The 20,040-nt window shown below is 40.5% G+C and overlaps 1 protein-coding gene across 7 annotated transcripts in view; it reads left to right on the top strand.

Moving 5' to 3' along the window:
- The window catches only part of VAV3 (vav guanine nucleotide exchange factor 3), a 376,903-nt gene extending 358,092 nt beyond the window's left edge, over window positions 1–18,811 (top strand). For 6 of the 7 annotated variants that reach the window (XM_057720790.1, XM_057720914.1, XM_057720825.1 and 3 more), the window contains 2 exons: window positions 16,170–16,321; window positions 16,988–18,811. In XM_057720790.1, the coding sequence (XP_057576773.1) occupies window positions 16,170–16,321; window positions 16,988–17,029 (194 nt within the window). In that variant the 3' untranslated portion in view covers window positions 17,030–18,811. Of the gene's footprint in view, window positions 1–16,169; window positions 16,322–16,987 lie in introns of those variants that run through there. The other variant, XM_057720996.1, reaches the window with a different exon arrangement.
- The last annotated feature ends 1,229 nt before the right edge of the window (window positions 18,812–20,040 follow it).

The following is a 20,040-nucleotide window of genomic DNA, read 5'->3' as shown; positions in this document are numbered from 1 at the left end:
CTTCTAAGTAACGGAGGAAGCAGAGCAGGCAAGCCAAAACCTAGGACACCCTGTGTTATGGGCAGACAATGAGATTGGAGTTCCAGCCCCTGAAACCTACTATTTATTAATATTATTCTTTTAAATAACACATAGTCACCTTGGAAAAGCAAGTCCCAGGGCACTGTAGAAGAGGCTGCCTGCTTCTGTATTAGTCTAGGTTAGGATGTTCTTGGGTGAATTAAAAACTGTTCTCAAGTTTGTAAAATATGGTATGATTATGACAGGCCTACCTCATGCAACTGTAAACATACATAAAGATACTAAGTAGAATTAAACAGACATCCAGAGTATTGGGCAAGGAATGTACAGCATTTCTAGGTGAGGAGCCCATTGTAGGCAAGGCTCTTTCCTAGGGCTGTAAGACTATTTTTGCCTTTGCAATGACTTGAGTGTTTCCAAGAGAGATGAGAGAGGAAGGAAGAGAACAAGAGAACTAAGGCACAGCAGTGAGCTGTTGTGCTTCCCTAGAAACTGCACTGGCTCCGTGGAAGATGTTCTGCCCTGTTCTGTGGATCTGTGTAAGAATCCCATTACTTTTGCAGAAAACCTGCCTTAGACTGCTGCAGGTGTACCCCTAGGGCTTGTATATTTGAAGGGCACTGAATTGACTTTTGCCTTTCTTGCTCTACAGTGAGCACTTAATTATTTTCAGGTCTGCTACTGAGTAGCTATCTGACCTTAGGCAAGTCACTTAGCCTGTCCGGGCCTTGGCTTTCTCATTTGATGAATAAGGAATGAGATTAGATATTTTATTATGTTCTTTTAAAAATAGCATCCTGGGTTCCTTTCTTTGTATGAGTGAGAGAAGGAAGTAAGGTAGAATGGTAATGGACCATTACACTTGGAAAAGTTGCACAATTAGCTGTTTCATTACCTATTAATAGACCTTAAGCATTTTCCCAAGTAAATGGAGAATTAGTTGGACCAGAGTTGGCTAATGTTTAAAAAAAATGTTGGCTATCACTATATTTACATGATCTCAAAGTGTCTTCTCACAAGAACTTATTAATTACTAAAGGGAAAAGAGAAGCACCTTGAAAGTGATCAAAGTTAACATCACCAGTAACAGGACAGCTAGATATCGTGTACCTCCTAATGTGACGCTCTGAGAAGGATGTAACACCACTTTTGTGGAATTCCTGCCCCTCAGAGTACATGATTTGAATCTAATCATGAGGAAACATCAGACAAACCCAAACTCAATGACATTCTACAAAATAACTGGCCTATACTCTTCAAAAATGTCAATGTCATGAAAGACAAAGACAGACTGAAGAATGTTTCAGATTGAAGGAGACCAAAGAAACATGACAGCTCCATGCAACACGTGATCCTGGGGTGAATCCTGGATCTGGATTTATTTATTTATTTTTGCTATAAAGGACACACATGGGACAATGAACACATTTTGCATAATTTTCTAGATTAAGTAATAAATTTTTGGTTTTGATAATTGTACTGTGATTATATGAGAAGAAAATGCCTTTGTTTTTAGGAAGGGCACACTGAAATATTTAGAGATGCCCTTACGGGAATTATGTCTGCAACGTATTCTCAGGAAAAATATAGAGACTGGTAAACGTGGTAAAATATAACATTTGAGGAGTTTGAGTGAAAAGAATTTAAGAATTCTTTGTACTATTCTTGCTACTTTTAAGTCTGAATTATTTCAGAAGTAAAAGTTTTAAAATTTAGAGATGATCCCTTTAGCTGCAGAGGACTAACAGAATTGGAAGAAAATGGCAGCAGTCTCCTCTTTCACCTGCTCCAAGAGCAGGGAGAGCTTGGTGGACTGATTTTTGGATATATAGTGTACTGAGTAGGTCATATTTGAAACCATCTCTTCCTTACCTGTGACCTCACTGTATTTACTTAAATTCATTCATTCATTCTTTTATTCAACATATGTTTATTTAATACTTACTATGTGCCAAGCCCTGTTTTGGATGCCAAATATAACAGTGAATAAGATGGATGGGAACAAACAAAAGCAAATAGCTTCATAAATAATCAGAAATTTTGATAAGTCTTGTGAAGCAGAAGCACAGGTGAAAGGGTACAACAAGAGGGCCTATTTAACCTATGTAGGGTCAAGGAAGGACATTTTGTGCAAGTGGCATCTTGGCGAAACTTAAAGGATCTATATGGATTGGCAGGGTGTGGGTTGGTAGTGGGTAGGGAAACTCCACAGTGAAGAAGCAGCTTGTGTGAAGGACACTTAATGGGAAATAACTTTGCATGCTTAAGGAATCAGAAGGAGGTCGAAATGTTTGAAGCACAGTGAGTGGATTCTAATATATACAGTGGGAATGTATTGAAGCTTAATAAGCAGAAAATGATATGAACTGATTTACATTGTTTTGAAAGATCACTGCCTATTCTGTGAGAGTGGCTTGGAGGGAGGCATGGACAAAAGAGATGAGTGAGGAAACTACTTCGGACGTCCAAGAGAGGGATGATGGAGGTTTGGACAAAAGTTGAATACAGACAGTGGAGCAGGACAGTGGGCAGATTCTGATATAATCTCAAAGTCGAATTGACTAGATAAAGGAATTGAGGTAGAAGTAGTATATGTATGATACACAAGTATTTGTCTTGGATGAGTGGCAAATGGTGAAACCATTGGACTGATCAAGAAACAAAGGAGACATAACATGTATAGAGGAGAAGGTAATACATTCAGTTTTGCACAAATTTTTAGTACCTGTGTATACTCAATGGTTCAGCAGGCAATTTACACTAAGAGTGGTTGGGGTTGAAGATAGAGTTTTATGAATCATTCACACTTCGGTTCATAGTTTACATAGAATATAGTATTATTTGTATATAGGTTTAATGATTTTTTTCTGGTGTATTGCTTCCTGAAGCCTTAGGAACCAGGCTGCTTTGCTCCTCATTCCCAAACTGCATTTTGCACAGTGCCTTTCATGAAACAGGCATTCAGAAAGGACTAAATGAGCGGAGTCAGAGCCTCAGGTCTGTGGGATACATAGCAGGTATTAAAACACTATGTGTAGTTATTCGACAAAGCATGGAAAGGTACTGGGTGGGTTTGAAAACAAAATGTAGAACAGCATGATCCTTTTGATGTGCTGACAAATATTATAGCAATTCTTCAAAAACTGACAAAGTCTTCCTGGGTCTTTGGGACCATGCAAATGACCTTGTAGGAAAAAGTAAAAGCCAGACAGGGGCCTGGCCACTTCTCCCTAGTGTGGTCTCTTTCCTTTCATGCAGGTATCCTCGTTATTCTGTCAGCCATCTAACAAGGTGCATAAGCTTCATTTTAGCCAGTATTTTAGAAACTTGGAGAATGTGTATCATTCCCATTTATTTAACTCACTGTAACATTATATAAAACTTGCTTATTCCTGATAATTCTTGAAACATCCTGATAATGCCCTAACCACTATTTATTAGGTTCTTTTTTGCTTTTTATTGGAGTAGAATTGCTTTACACTGTTGTGCCAGTTTCTGCTGTACAACAAAGTGAATCAGCTGTATTTATACATATATCCCCATATCCCCTCCCTACTCCACCCCTCTAAGTCATCACCAATCTATTTATTAGTTTATCACAGTGTAATGGTGGGTAATATTTATTATCTACTTCATACAAACTCCTCAAACATCCACTTAGTTTTTACCTTCTTGCTCTTGTAATTCAATGTACCCCTATTCATCTACTCTTATTCTGATCTAATTTTATCCTCAGTCTTTTGTCATCTTTTTCCTTGGTCATTTGGCATTTGGATTTGATTTAATCTAATTTTATTCTGGTAATTTAAATATTTGTTTTAATCTCATTGTAATAGCTTTCTAGGACTGCCATAAAAACGACCATAAATGAAGGGGATTAAAACAACAGAAATTTACTCTTATTGTTCTGGAGGCCAGAAGTCTGAAATCCAAGTGTTGGCAGGGTTGGCTCCTACTGGAGGCTCTGAGGGAGGATACATTCCATGCCTCTCTTCTAGTTTCCAGATGGCTGCTGGCAATTCTTGCTGCCCTTTGGCTTCTAGACACATCATTCCAGTCTCTGCCTTGTCTTTATATCACCTCCTCCTCTGTGTGTCATCTCCATTTCTCTTCTTTTATAAAGACACTTATTTCATTTAGAGCTCATCCTGATACAGGATGATTTCATCTTGAGATCCTTAACCTACATCTGCAAAGACCCATTTTCCAAATAAGATCACATTCACAGGTTCTAGGTGGACATATTTTTGGGTAAGTGAGGCACCATTCAACTCACTATAATCTCATCATACTAATTTTAAATTTTTCTCCAAATTTTTCCATCCTTATATTTTTTTATTGGAGTTATAAAAGGACTTTGCATTATTAGGGCAGACAGGTAGTCAATGGATGGGGAGTTACAAGGGAAACATTACCTTTATATAATGAAGTGTTTTCAATGGCTCGTTAACTTTCCTACAGAGAAACGCACTGTCTTCCTGAGAGAGAGCACTTCTAGCCAATGAATGTTTCCTCCAAAAACCTACAGGACCGACTGAAACACTATATAAAATACTTGATACAGAATAAGAATGTAGTAATTCTGTCTGATATTCAATAATTTGATGATTAAAAGAACACTATATTTTTCAAACCCCTCTCACTTATATTAACATCTCCAACTGAGTATTTCATGAACCACCGGCCCTGAGAAGCATCATGAAAGGTTTCATTTGTTAAACAGATACACCAGAAGTACTGCTTGTACAATATAGGAAAGTGATGCGTTTCCCTCGTTTCTTTCATCCTGCAGCACCGTCTCATAGTGTGCAATGTTCACATTCATGAGCCGGAACAGAGTTAGTGTATGTGATGTACTTAGAACAATGTCTGGCACATGGAAAGCAGCCTACGTACACTTTTCTAGGGGCTAAGGTGGTTCTAACATATTGCTGTCATTTTTATATTCTTTTCCTCAGGATGTCTATCATGCCCACAGAATTTACTGTTCTTGGGCAACTAATCAACTACAATTACACATCTTCATTATTAGGTCTTGTTGCGTTTCCCTTTTTCACTTACTTCAGGAGCTTTACTGGCTACTGTAAGACATTTTTATCCTGAACCTGACAGCTTTAAGAATTAGCAGCCAGTACCCAGGGTCCCTTCAGAAATCTATAGCTTGCAGATTGAAATTCTTCAGATTCAAATAACCTCACTCAAAGCTGTCTTTTTTCATGTTTCAAAGCTCAAAAAGCAGTCCTTATGTTTTAATATGTCTCATTTTGTATACTGTTCTTTCTATAAACCTTATTTTCTGAATTAAAAACTGGCCTCAATATGTGTCATGTTCCCTAATTGACTATAGTATCCTCGTGTGGCAGCCCTGATCCAAGGCTTTGGTTTTTCTAGCCTCTCTTTCCTGTAAAACAAACATAAATTGAGATGGATTCTTTTTTTTCTTGCTAAAATTTGGATCAGGCTCCTAGCTTTGAGGAACAGTGCTGAGAGCTCATTTTTTCCTCATATATACCACTGATATGCAGCTTCTCCTACTGAATTCCACATCTGCATAAGGGAGCAGGTCTTAACTCTGCAACTCTCATCTGTCCTAATAGCATGAGAAGTTGAGTACAGTTTGAGCATCTACTTGCACTAAACACTGTCGCTCACATCCCTTGGGTGTTACATTCAGTTTAGCTTAACAGCTGAACAACAGACAGGACCGCAGGGGTGGAGGCTTTTTCAAACAAGTATCTTTTGTGACATTCCTGAGAGATCATCCCCAGGCTTCCCTTGACACTCAGGTGACTTTACGTCCATAGCCACACAAAACACCCAATTTATTTTTTGAACGAAATTTTAAACATGCTTATGTGGATCCAGAAACTCGACTTATTGTAGCTATTGACGATCATTATTAGTTCATCTCTTCAGAACTACTCCAAGTGAAACAGACCACATACACACTCTACCATGATAACGTTTCATTTGATGTGCTTTTTCCCCTTCCCCACTGTATTTCTTTCTTTTTCAATAACCTACTCAGATTTATCAGTCCCTTGTCATACATATGGTTGCCAAATCTGTCACCATCCGGGCCACCCTGCTATGAATACACTCAGGTTTGTCAGAATTGAGCATAAACATTTCAACATTATCTGATTTGCTGTTCAAATCCTTCCCTATTCAAAGCTCAGTCTTTCTATTCAAAGCTCGAGCTTCCCCAGTTAATCTTCCCCTTTTCTTTTTTTTTTTATAAATTTATTTATCTAGTTATTTATTTTATTGGCTGCGTTGGGTCTTCGTTGCTGCACACGGGCTTTCTCTAGTTGTGGCGAGTGGGGGCTACTCTTCATTGTGGTGTACGGGCTTCTCATTGCAGCGGCCTCTCTTGTTGCAGAGCACAGGCTCTAGGTGCATGGGCCTCAGCAGTCGCAGCACATGGGCTCAATAGTTGTGACTCACGGGCTTAGTTGCTCCACGGCATGTGGTATCTTCCTGGGGCAGGGATCGAACCCATGTCCCCTGCATTAGCAGGCAGATTCTTACCCACTGCACCACCTAGGAAGTCTCCCCCTTTTTCTTTATCCTTCTTCCTCACAAGACAGTTCTCCAAGAACTTCTCTCCTCATCTCTCCTTTAGTTATTACATTCTCACCAATAACCCCCACAGGTCCCCACAGTCATTCATTCAACAGATCTTTATGAGAGCCTACTGCAGGGTGGGCACTGTTCAAATCGCTGGGGATACACAGCAGTGGGGAAAAAAAAAAAGACAAGTCTTTGCCTTTGTGGAACTCACATGGTAGTGGGGAAGGCAGATAATAGACAAAAAATAAATTATATAGCATATTAGAAGTTGATGAGCACTCTGGAAAAAAATCATTTAACAATATAATGCTACTCAGGAGTGCTGGGGATGGTTTCTGATTTTAACTGAGGTGGTCAGATGATGAGGGACAAAACTAGAGGTTCATTTTTCCTTTTTTTTGGCAGCATAACAGAGAGCCAGTTCAGCAGTTTTTAGTTTTCTCAACAGCAGAACAGGCTAATACCAACCAGTGGCTCCTGAAGTTCCCCTTTCTAACAAGGTCACTTGTATGACCACTGGCTTAGTCTGTTTGGGCTGTGATAACAAAATACCATAGACCAAATGTCTTATAAACACAGAAATTTATGGCTCACAGTTCTGGAGACTGGGAAGTCCAAGGCCAAAGTGCTGGCAGATTTGGTATCTGGTAAGAGCCCGCTTTCCGGTTCACAGCAGGCACCATGTGTCCTCACATGGTGGAAAGGGGTGAGGAAGCTCTGCAGGGCTGCTTTTATAAGAGCACTAACCCCAGGCATGCAGGCTTCATTCTCATGACCTAAGCACCTCCCCAAAGCCCAACTTCCTAATACCATCACGTTAGGCATTAGGCTTCAACATATGAATTTGGGGATGTGCAGGGGGACACAAATATCCAGTCCATAGCAAACAGGGAGTGTCTACTGTTATAAACTCACATAAATACCCCATCCTTCTGAAGAGCAAGCTACTGCAACTTTGACCGTGGCATGTAAGGACCGTTCATGCCCAACCTCAGCGGTAGGACAGTGGGAGTTTGGGGGATCGAGTGTCCTATACCTACTTCTCTGCTTGTGTATCACACACCCCCACTCCCAATAAACCCAGATTTTTCTCTGCACCACATAGCACAAGTGGTGCGTGTTCAGGACTCTTTTATGGGGCATCAGGGCAGGCCTCTTGTGAAGGTAACACGAGTAAAGACTCAAGGAAGTGGCAACAGAAGAGCCTGGGCAAAGGAAGGAGCATATATGACATGTGCAATGTGACCAGAGCGTCAGATATGGAGTCAGAGAGGTAAGGGAAGCCAGCCTATGTGAGGCTTTACAGGACTAAAGCTTTTGCTCTGGAAGAAATGGGAAGCCATTGGGAAGAGTTAAACAAAGGAGAGACATGGTCTGACTTTAATAGAATTGTTCTAGAGTCTGTGTAGAAATAGCAAGACCAGTTAGGAGGCTTATGCAGCAATCCAGGTGAGAAGTGGTAGCAGCTTGGACCAAACATGTAGGCAGATAGGTCACCTTCATCATATATCACCTAACAGGACATTCTGACACATCAGATGTGAGACAGAATAGCAAGAGAAGATTCAAGGGTGAGTAAGGTTTTTGGCCCAAGCAACTGGAAGACTGGAGATTTTTGTAGGGAAGGGCTCAAATGGAGCCTAATGTCTGGTCATAGCATTCTCTAGCCAAGATGAGTAATTTCCATATCTCTGTATCATCTCTGTGTCTGTCTCTTTACTAATTTGTAAGCTCCTTTGAAGTCCAATGCTCTGTCTTATCTATTATATCTCCAATAGCACCTTAGCACAGTCCTGGGCACATTTGTAGTTATTTAATAAATGTCTGCCAATTATTTTTAAAGGATACAGATTTAGAATCAAGTTCACATCTTGATAAACTAGATGCCTATAAATAATTTGAAATCCCTTGAAATATCAAATGATCTAATTTAGCATAACGATAAGGCCTTATACTCATTTGTTTCTTTGTTAATGGCTATATAGTTAGACAGTGCAGTACTGAATTCAAAGTAGCTGTTTATTTTCACAATAATTCTAAGTTTTCCTTGTCATCTTTTTGAATTCTAGGTTGAAAAGAGATTTGTCCATTTACCAGATGTCAGTATTCAATTAAATGAAAGCAATCTGAATCATTCCTAGTTTTTTCAGTGACAATATATAAAATATACAATAAACACTATATATTTGAGGGAGATGGGAGAGCAGATGTTTGATACTATGTCTGTGAATGTTGCTGGGAGTCTAAGAAGATATGGCTAGGTTCTAAAATAAAACCAGGTTAAGGATCACAAATTTAAATTACACATTAAATTTTCAGCATGTTCTCTGCTGCTAGGCCATCTGTAGACAATCTTGGTAAAAGGAACCTCCTGGATCCCTCAAAGTGCCCCACATAGGAACACAGTTCTTCAAAAAAATCTCTAAGCCACGCCTGGGCCCCAAACTCGCAGAGATAACTGTATTGATGATGGTACCATTGGTACAACTGACTGATATTTTTAGTGACTTTTTTTTTTTTTTTAACATAAATGAGTGTGAACACATGTGGTTGTTACAATTTAAGGCTGAGCATTTGGTAACGTCTGTCCCAGAGAATAATTAGCAAATGCTTAGCATCATGTTCAGTTATACATATAATGGATAATGAAGTGTTAGTAGTTCAAAAGTACTTCGATTTGATAACCAGTATCTTAAGGACAAGTGTTGATGAAGCTTGGTCTCTGCTGTGCACAAATTTCAAACGTTATTGAAAACTGAGTGGATTTTCACTTGCTGGTGAACATGAACCGCGTAATCCGGGCAGAGCTTAATGCTTTAAAGCAATGCTTCGTTAACCTTGACAACAGAAGTATAGGTGTCAGATACCAATTCACTAGTCCTTTTTTTTTCTCTTGTGAACACTGTGTGCCTCTTTTAATTGGCACGCTTGCGTGGATCCATCCTCTCAGTCAAGTCTCAGAACTGAATAATATTCACTAATGATTTGCCAGTTTATTATGACTATGCTGATAGCTTCTGTTTCTATTAGAGAATGTTAGTCCTTCAAGTTTTGTTTACCTTGGAAAAGTGAATATTCGACCGTATTTTTAATAACTCCTAATGAGAAATATGAAGTCAGTAAACCATGCGCCACTTATTTGCTCATGTTCCATGCACATTAACCCATCTGGGTGCCAGGTATCACATGAGAATAACCAGAGCCCCTACCTGAGTGTGATGGTCGCCCTGAGCAAGGTTCTCCTTCGTCTGTGCTAATAAGGAATCGAAAGTATTTGAGGAAGGAGGAAAGTTAGGCCCTTAACTAAAGACTGCAGTTTGCAAATGATTACTTCAATGAAAAAGGTCTCAATGTAGATTTAATAGTATCTCAGTGGATATAGATGTGAATAAAAGTTCTTTTTCTCAAGAGGTTTCCCAGAATAATGTGATGTACTAGCAGCAGGCTTCCTGTAATATCAGATGGTGAAGTGAATATTACGCCAGGAAGTGAGAAGGATAGGAGTTAATAACCCCTCAACATTCCCATTTGAATGTCACTGTTACTCAGCTGTTTCTGTTCCACTCCCGGATAGGCGCCTACCAATAATTCTTATATGAGCGGCATCCTGGTATAGTCAGCGGACTGTGATGAAGAGAACATGTCTCTGTACATGTGTGTAGAAATAGGTGGATGTATGGACATTCTCCGTATGGACACAAATATATTTTGCAGGTTAAACCATTGTGCAAAATATTTTTATCAAATACCTTATTCTGACATTGCTTACATCTAGATTTAAATCCATACTTTCCTAGGGAAACACGTTCTCTTATACTGTTGTCTCCATAGGTGCCAGGCATTCGAATGCTGTTTTGCCAGCCTAACAGGAATTAAGGACCCAAGGGCAGTGAAAACTGATGTATAGGAAGAGTGACAACAATAAGTCATGCTACAATATGTAGAAAAGTAGAAAGCATCTTACCAACCCTTAAAACGTTTGGCTGAGAGCTACATCCTCGGTGACAGGAGTAAAAGGTTAATCAGTTTCTCCTGAGGAGATTCCTGGAGTGTACAGTATGCTTAATGCCATGAGACATACAGTATTTCATAGCTGTTCAGCATCTCAGAATAAAAGTATTGTTATGGTAGGAATATCATTGATAGATTATGGCTCTCAGGGATCCGGCACAATAACACCTGACCACATTTCACGTCCTTTACTTTGGGTTGTGCCAGCCTTTGTTGGAAGTCTTTGAGCAGTTAAGTGAGCAAAAGATGAGCTCAGTGAATAGGAGGAGGAGAAACGAGGAGCTTGCAGAATTAAATACCCTGCCGAGAGAGTCCTGCGTGCAGCAGCTTCGGTTGCTTAGCCTTGGGCCTGACCCCATGGGGATGCAGAAGCAGTGTCAGAGCTGGCCCCTGCTCTCCAGAACCAGCGCTTCAGTGAGATACAACACAGGAGCACATACAGCAATTAAACAGCAGGGCCGGAGAGCCCCATGATATAAGTGCCTAACAGATGGCTACAAAGGACAGAAAAGGGGGCCAGTGTTATCTGGATTGGTCAGGGAAGGACCTGAGCTGAGCTTCAGAGACAGGGAGGTTAAGGTTCACAGAAGCAGAGTAAAGGGGCAGCATCCCAGAATGAGGGTCGGAATGGCATGTGTGTGGGGGGGGGGGGAGGTGGGGGGAGGTGTTAGGAAGCTGGTCTGGATGAAACGCATATGGGTGGCTACATGATGGAAGATTTGGTTAGAAAGGCAGGATATAGCCAGATTATGAACTGCCATGGAATTCAGGTCAAGAGTTAGGATTTTATAACATAGGAAAAGGAATGAGGAGTCTGTTTATGGTACGTAGCTGAGAGGCAGTATTTAGAGTAGACAGAAAGTCAAAAGAAAGAAGACCAATTGGGAGGCAGTTGTCTAGTTTAGAAATGTCATAAGTATCTGAATTGGGATGGTGGAGCTGAGAATTCAGTGAAGGAATAACTTCATATTTCGGAGGAAGACGGTGAGCTTGGTTTCAGACAACTTAAATCAGAGGTCATGGTTGTACCTCATGAAAATGTGTGAAATCAGAGACTGGAATTCAGGTGGGGAGCCAAGGCATATCCAAGAATCCGTTCCATGCACTGGGGAAAGAAAATGAGAGTGAAGCCAGCACAGGAGCCAAGGCCTAACCATGGTGGGAATAGCTACCATTCAGTAAAGATGATAATTTTTAGATAAGATTTAAGATGGTTTGAATTATAGGTGCTTGACATGAATGCAAATACTTGTAAGGCTTTTAGAGTAAGGAGAGAGGGGTAGCACACTAATGTTCTCTATCTGAAACAGAAATTCAAGCCCTTTGGTGAGGCATTGTCCACATTCAGGAATGTTAGATATTTTAAGAATAGAGAAAGATTATCTAATCTAATCTACCTATTTTTGAGATTTAAATAGCATTTAATTGTGTTTTCATTGATTTCTTATTTCTTCCTTCTAGAGTTATCTTTCGTTATATTTCAGAGTCTTGAAATTACCTTCATTAGATATTTTGGGGAAATACTGTCTTCTTTTATTACTTGATGGATAACTAGTCCCAGAGAGAGAATCAAGGATGGACACTGAGAAAACTGCTTGAGGAGAAAAAATTCTCATTACACAGAAGTAACGGGTAGAAGGAAGAGTTCTGATTTAAGTTCTCACAAACATGGGATAGGAATCTTGGCACCAGATTTTCTGCCAATAGTAGAGTTAGGGTGCCATTTCCATCATTAGAGATAGCATCCCCTTCTCTAATAGTGGGTATAACATGATCTCGAGGAAAATAAAACAAACCAGTTACACTGCATGCCAATAAGTGAATTGCGCAGACTGTGAAGTTCGTTGTAATGGCATGTACCGCTGCATTTTAAAATAAAAAAGTATAACCTGGAACATGAAATGGCTTAGAAAAGAACCTTGATTATCAACAAGCATATACTTCAGGGTAGCTTAAAAGTAAATATGTGAGGCCATTTATGAGAATAGTGTCATGAATGCATCAAAGTATATATGAACCAAAAAACTGAACCCCTCCTTCCAATTCCTTTGTCCAGTCTCTTTGGTTGGAATCTAAGTATCCCCTTAATGAGCTACTACTATTCTTAGTATCTCTAGAACCCCTTCCTGACAAGAGTATCTCTGCCATAAAATTTTCAGTAACCCAGGCTCCTTTAAGCTCATCCTTAAGGTGAGGTCTGCCTTCTCAAGAACCAGAACGGTAGCTTTCACATCCCAGACAGCAGGATAGAACAAAGAGCCAAAGAGAAGGGTGAAGGCGTGTGCCAGCTGCCTTCCCAGGAAAGGTACCAGAAGTTGCTTCATGGTACCTTTGCTCATATCCCAGTAGCAAGAACTTAGTAACAGTTTCCCTTCTGGGCAAACATCGCCCAACCAAATAACCTATGACATGGATTAAGGGGAGAATAAATATTGAGAGAAAGTCTATAACCACACCTTCCTTTTCCATTGCAATGGCACCATGGTATCAGCAGGGAGAGTTCTGAAACAAAGGCGATGCCTGGAGCACAGGGGTAGACGCAGAGCAGGGCAGCAGTGAAGAGCCTCGACCCGAGTCACACTGTCTAGGTCTGAATCTAGGTTGTTCTCAGATATAAAGAAGAAATAGTGTGAGTACCCTCCTCTTTGAGTTGCTGTGATAATTAAATGAATACAAAACATTGAGCATGGCGTCTAACACTTCCAAACCATTTGATAATTGTTAGCTCTTATTATTAAAAGTACAGTGAAAAGCTTTTGAGCATCCAAATGCATAGAAATTTCCTGTACATTCCTACAATTTGGGGATATATTTACTCTCTTTTCCAGATATAAGACTGAGAGTGGTTCATATTTTATTTCTGGAAGTAAGCTAGCATGTGCATGCTTGGCTGGAGGGCGAGGGTGGTTCCTAACAAATTGTACGCGTGATCTTCAAATTTCAATGGGTGCTGCACGTTTCACTGACACCACCCTATAGGCTCTCACTTCTTTATATCAGTTTTGATGTGAAGCGTATTTTACATTAAGAATTTACAGGATCCCCCTCTCCACTGATGTGACAAAGTGGGAATTGTGCACCACATCAAGAGGAGAAGGCCATCCTTGGGTGGAGTGGGTATGCTGTGTTCACCTGTAAAGGGATAGACTGCTCTGAACTGCAGAGTTCATGTCAATCAAAATGTAAAAATCTGGCTTGTTCTTCATTTGGGAATGGTGATAGGAGGCAAGTGGGTGAAAACGAAGCTTGATATTTCAACGTTTATGTGACAGTTTTCTTAAGGTTATAGACAACGAAGTAGCTGTACTGAGATATGTTTTGCCAACACCTAAATGCTCTTTGCTTCTCTCTTTTTCTTTCCTTCTCTAAGCCCCTTCTTTGTTCTGTGGCTTTTCTTTTGTAACTCCTCCAGACTACAGCTTTGTTCCCCCTTCTTCCACTCCTTTCTGGTCAGGTACTGCTTTACTGCTTTTATATGTCTTTTCAACTTGCTTTTGTTTGCAAATAAAATATTTTTATTTCTTCTGTGTATGGCTTCTCATGTAGATACATCTCCTCACAAACAGCCCCTCGAGTCACATTCCCACCACGCACTCTCCTTTTCTCTGTCATCAAGTCATCGTTTGTCTTGCCATCTCACTCCTCTGGTTTTGCGTGTGCACTCATGTTACGTGTTTCGGTAAGACATTTTCTCTTTCATCAGCTGGAAAGAGTTGAGAGCCAAAAGTATAAAGGGGGAATGAAGCACTCTATAAAACTAGTTTTCTTGAGGATCAGAAATTTTAGTTGAGAAAAGCCAGCGTTCATGTATTTCCATTAAGAAAATAAACAGGACCAAAATCCCAACTTTATCTCCAAATATAAGAATAAAATTCAGTCCCGATTGCTTTAAAGGTTGACGGTGCCCACTGGTTTGTGCAGGGTAATCTGGTCTTGATTTCTTTCATTAGCCAGAGAATGTAAGGGCTGTTTATGTGACACGTAGAGGAGTACATGATGGCTGGATAAAGTATGTTTTCTTACAGATTTTTAAAAATTAACCTGTACGTCCCAACAGAATAATAAAATTCAATACTAGAAGGCCCTTACAAGTCACCTAGCACGGACCTTTCATTTTATAGGTGAGGAGAATGTGGCCCAGAGGGGTTAAGAGACCTATACAAGGTCATACAGTTAAGTTGATGATGGGTTTTTCCATCACCAGGGTGTTTTTACGTGCACGACTCTGAGAGTAGTGCCCCTGTAATGGGATGGTTTTCAGTAAGAAAACTATTAAAGTGGTTTGTGTCTGAACAGTAAAATAAAATGACCTATTTTTGCTCCCTTTACAATTCTGAAATCTACAGCATTGCTATTCGTTTATCTTATGATGGACACCTGGAGACTAAAAAAATTTCTGTCATTGCAAAGCCCTGAAAAATAGGCCAGAGATCCCAGTCTCCCAAGTTGGCAGGCTCTTCCAGGCGAACACAGGCCATAACTGCAGCTGCCTGGGCACTGGGAACTGTTAAAAATACAGATGTGTGGCATTTCCCATTCGTTTTTTTCTTATACTTCAGTTTCTCTACCGTTTAAGGTTTATAAAAGTCCCACCAATCCCAGGTGAGTGATTCGGAGAATCACCAAACATATAATTGAAAGCACTTTATAACCCCAAGGAGCAACAGGTGGAGATGTTAATATACAATGTGTTATGAAACTTGAGGCAAACAAACCTACAGCTTGAACAGAGTTTTCCTTTCAGGACAGGCAGGTGAGGGCAGGCAGGAGGTTAGCTCCTCTCCTACCTTTAAAAAAAAAACACAAAAAAGTCTGAATATAGGAGGTGAACACCCTGAATCTTGTTTTTGATTACGTATTTCAGTAGAGGTTTTCTATAAGGCGGTATTCGTTTGAAACACAAAAGATAAATGGATGGTGTTTATTTTTTCTGATTTAAGCTTCTTCACAAATGAGCTTATATATGAAACAGTAACTGTCCCTAAATAGTTTTAACTAAGAAAAGGCTGTTTGGGGGTAGGAGGGAGGAAGTGCCATTTGACTAGAAGTGATGACATGGATTCAACAGGAGCCTTCACAGCAAAAAAAAAAAAAAAAAAAAAAAAGTTGGTTGTTTTGAGTCTTAGTTGAAAGGTTGTAAGATAAAAATGCAAAGCTTTTACCTTAGAGTTTCTAGTTAAAAATGGGTTACTATGCCATCAATAGGAAATTTAGGATAGTTATTTGAGAGTCTATCTCCTTAGACAGTAACTGAGATATAGACAGTAACTTAGATATTAGCCTTTTTTTTTTTTTTAAACTATGAAAACCAGTCCCTGTTTTGAAGTTCCTATGAAGAATGTGAAAACAGAACAATGGTTCTTTAAACTTTGTGAAAGGAACTTGACTACACCTGATTGAATTGAAACGGCAGTTCTGCTGCTTTCAAGCCCCTCTGCCATCATCACTAGCCTCTAATGAAATCACGGCCGTGCATTTTGATAGCATCTATAACATCCATCTGATGAGGTTCTTACGGTTGGTAAACTGCAAATCAATTCTGACGCCCCATCATTTCTTCACAGTGTTAAGCCCGAAGGTGCTGGGCATTGCCATCGCTCGGTATGACTTCTGTGCGAGAGATATGCGAGAACTGTCCTTGCTGAAAGGAGATGTGGTGAAGATTTACACGAAGATGAGTGCCAACGGCTGGTGGAGAGGAGAAGTAAACGGCAGGGTGAGCCCTCCCTCTCCATGTGCTCCTCTAGTGAAGGGAGGGGGCTGAGCAGCCGCGGGCGCCCACTGTGGCAGGGGGAACCCCTACACTGCAAGGCAGCCTCAACCCCCCAGAGCCCTGGCTCTGCAAGGGTGCTGTTCCTTACTGAACATAGGCACTCTAGAAAAATGTGTTGAGTGAATATGGGAGCGGCATGAAGTTTACCTGGGCAAGTTCAGTGGCTCCCTGTTGAGAAAAGGGTTGAGCATATCTGTTCTTTTGAGTCTCTAAGCCTCTTTTAAATCTAGAGCATCAACTTTATGTGAAGTATGAACTATCTGTAAGAGCTGCTGCTCTAAATTGGAAAGAGTGGGGCATAGGACCTTTGTCTTTATATCCTGTTCTACAGCAGAAACAGGAAGCGTTAGGTAGTAGAGCCCCTTCATTTACATATGTATTTGCGTGCTAGCGTATCAGAACACTGTTTAAGCATATTTTATTCCACCCTTTCTATCACTCACTCTATGGGACTTTTAGGAGCAGTTTAAACCAATCCTCTTCACCTGCGGGGGCATAAAACCCCAGCTTGATTCGGGGTGTTAGGAAAATGAAATGCCCTGTTTGCAGAGACCTTTGAAGTGCCAGATACAGAGTCACACTGCTGTGTTGCTTGCTTTTCCTTTTCAGGTGGGCTGGTTCCCCTCCACGTACGTGGAAGAGGATGAATAACCCCCACCCAGCCTTGCGCCCCGCACCAGGAATTTCAGAGACGGGATAAACAGAAGCCTGCACAGCATTTTGAATTTCCTGACATGTTTAAGAAGCTGCCTTTCTGGCTACTCAACATCCTCCCTCCTCTTCCCCTCCTAAGTCTTAATGCTGGGATTTCTAAAGATGCTGGTAGTGACAGATTAATGGCTCGCCTAGAGCTGCGCAAGAAACAGCCTGCCCGTCTGTCATCGCCAGGGATCAGGGCAAAGCCAAAAGCTCTTCTTCCCCAAAGAGCCCTGCCGACACATTGGCTCATGTCTCTTTTTACTTCGTCCAGTCAGACCCCATGACTGCCAGCCATTAGTAAATGTTTAACGCATTTTTACTTTCTTCTCACGTGCCATCCACCAGAAGTTTTGATGGTACAGAGAAGCAGAAGTTTAATTTTGCCTTGCCCAGCGTGAAGAAAAATGGGAGTTCTGCCACTGGGGCAGCTTACTGGAAAGGTCCAGCATCACTTGTCTTAAATTGCCTCGCAAGGTGACTCATTGCCTGGCAAACACTCTTACCCCTCGATGTTACTTATGTTAAAGTATGAAGCAAATGCTCAGGTTTGCTTCAGAAGTGATACATATGGGAGGGGGGGAGTTAATTATTCATTTGAAGTCCTGATGAGATTTGCAAACATCTTCATAAAAAGAAGACGTACAAAAGAGTGTGTAAAAGAGTATCTTCATGTTAAATCTTCACAACCTTCATGATTTCATAGGGTTATTTTGGAAATGTAGTACTTCACTTTATGAGATAACCTTGGTTGGGTATGTTTTAGGTAGTTACAAATAACCTGAATTGAGGTGGTATTGTTTACAGAAACAGACCAAGGGCTATGATTTTTAGTAAGTCATTTTAGAGAAGCAACATCTATTAACATATTCCTTTTTCTCCCCGATGCTCCTGTCCCCCACTACCCGCCCCCCACCCAAAAAAAAAAAAAAGACCTGGAATACACTTGCTGATTCCCACATTTTCCTGGAGGATTTACAGTAGCACAAATAAACTTGTTGAGGATTTTTGAAGGAAAGCACAGCAAGGTCCTTTATGCATTTCAGGGACAGAAGGAGGGTCGCTAGACTTTTCTGGTCTTATTCACTGTGGACTCCCAGCTCTCACTGAGGCTCTTCCCATCTGAGGCCATTTCCAGGTGTGTATTAACTGATGGGAAGGTCAATCTGCAGTACATTTATTTGACCAAGTCTTCACTGTTTATGTGAGGAGTCTACGTACATTTTTCCTGGGATGTACAGAGTGCCCAGTCAAGACAGTCAAGTTAAGACACTAACTTGGCCCTTTCCTGATGAAATATTTTCTCCATAGCAGAAGTCATGTTCTGACAAGACTCAGAGAGTGTTTGCAGAAAACATTAGAAGCATTAACTTAATAGATCCAAACTAGGAACATTTAGTTCTGAAATTTTGGATCATCTCTAAAATGAGGTGGGTGTGGCTGTCTTCTCCCCAACCCACTTGAGGGCCAGAACATGATGTTCAGTGGACATGTCTCCCTTTAGAGACCCTCGTGGGCTAGGGCTTCTCAAATAGGATAGATTCAGGACCTTTACCTCAGAATTATGTAAACTGTGATTGTGTTTTAGAAAAGTTATTATTTGCTAAAACCAGTTAAGTTTTTGTATATGTGTAAATGATCATGAAATTGAGTTTTATAAGATGTTCTGTATAGTAAAGTTATACCCCCAAAGGTATATCTTAGAGTGGATTCTTTCCCATAAAGTCTTATCTGCAACACTGTGTCTGGGGAATGTTTTGTCTGTTACTGTCTGCCAAATGTTATGGAGAGAGCAGCTTCATACAAATTGAAACACTCCTGTGTACAGTATTGTAGCTTGTGCTGTTTCTTTTATTGTTATTTTAGCCAATAGACTCCCTCTCTTTCTTGCTGCATTTCATGGACCTGGGGGTTTCCCAGCAGAGGATATCAGAGTCCCTTTTCATGACATTACCAATTACATCTTTGTCTATGTTTAATACTTCATATTGGAAACTTTAAATGCTGCGAATTTGTGTAGATTTCTAATACCAAAGACAGAAGTAAATGTTTTTCCATACTTTGTCTTGCCTGTATGCAGCCCTGTGTAATATGGTGAATTGGAGTGGTATTTCACTTTGTAATATTTTGTAAATATGTCAATATAATAAATAGTCACTACTTGCATTACATCGATTGATAGTTGAAGAGTCTTTCCATACAACAATTCCATACATAATTCAACATGTACCAATATTATAAACACAGGACTAGAAGCCCTAATTTTGATCTGGTTTAGCTCAGGATTGCTGCTTGAACAGTTATGAACAGTGGCCTATAAGACATACTCAATAGTTGCAAATAATATATTGTTGACATGCTTACCATGTGCCACACACTGTTCCAAATGCTTTATGTGCTCTAACTTGCAATAACCCCAGGAGGTATAAACCCATATTATCTCCACTTTTCAGATGAAGAAACACGCGTTTCAAAAGGCTGTAGCTCGACCCAGCTCTCAGAGCTGGCAAGTGTCAGAGATGGAGTTCCAGCTTGGGCAGTCTAGCTCCAGAGCCTGTACCACCACACCTAACGGGTCAAGAGGGAAATTAGGGATGTTTCTAAGATTGCATAGCTGAGAAGCTATATAATACTAGAGAGTGGTTTAAATGATTGAAGATGAACACAGAATTCAGAAACGTTCTCCTATTTCTGCCTCCTAAAAGGAAGCCTCAAACAGATATTGCCTGGAGAGACACATGTCAGAGATTGACCTTATTTTTCTATTCTGATTCAACTTTTGCACAGAAAATAATGAACTGCTAAGCCAGGGAGACTCAGAGGCAAGTTTCCCTTGGCAGAGCAGGCCCGCAGGTTGTCCACAGTGGTGGAGGCAGGCTGGCTTAGGAGAGCGTGGAAGCCCATTCCTTCTAAGGAGCAGAAAGGTCAGTTCCATGGTAGTAGCTTCTGGTTGATGTCACCAGCAC

Source organism: Hippopotamus amphibius, chromosome 1 (genome assembly GCF_030028045.1).
Source record: "Hippopotamus amphibius kiboko isolate mHipAmp2 chromosome 1, mHipAmp2.hap2, whole genome shotgun sequence".
NCBI lineage: Eukaryota > Metazoa > Chordata > Mammalia > Artiodactyla > Hippopotamidae > Hippopotamus > Hippopotamus amphibius.
Note: the sequence above shows the minus strand (reverse complement) of the source record. Positions and strands in the feature narration are given on the sequence as shown.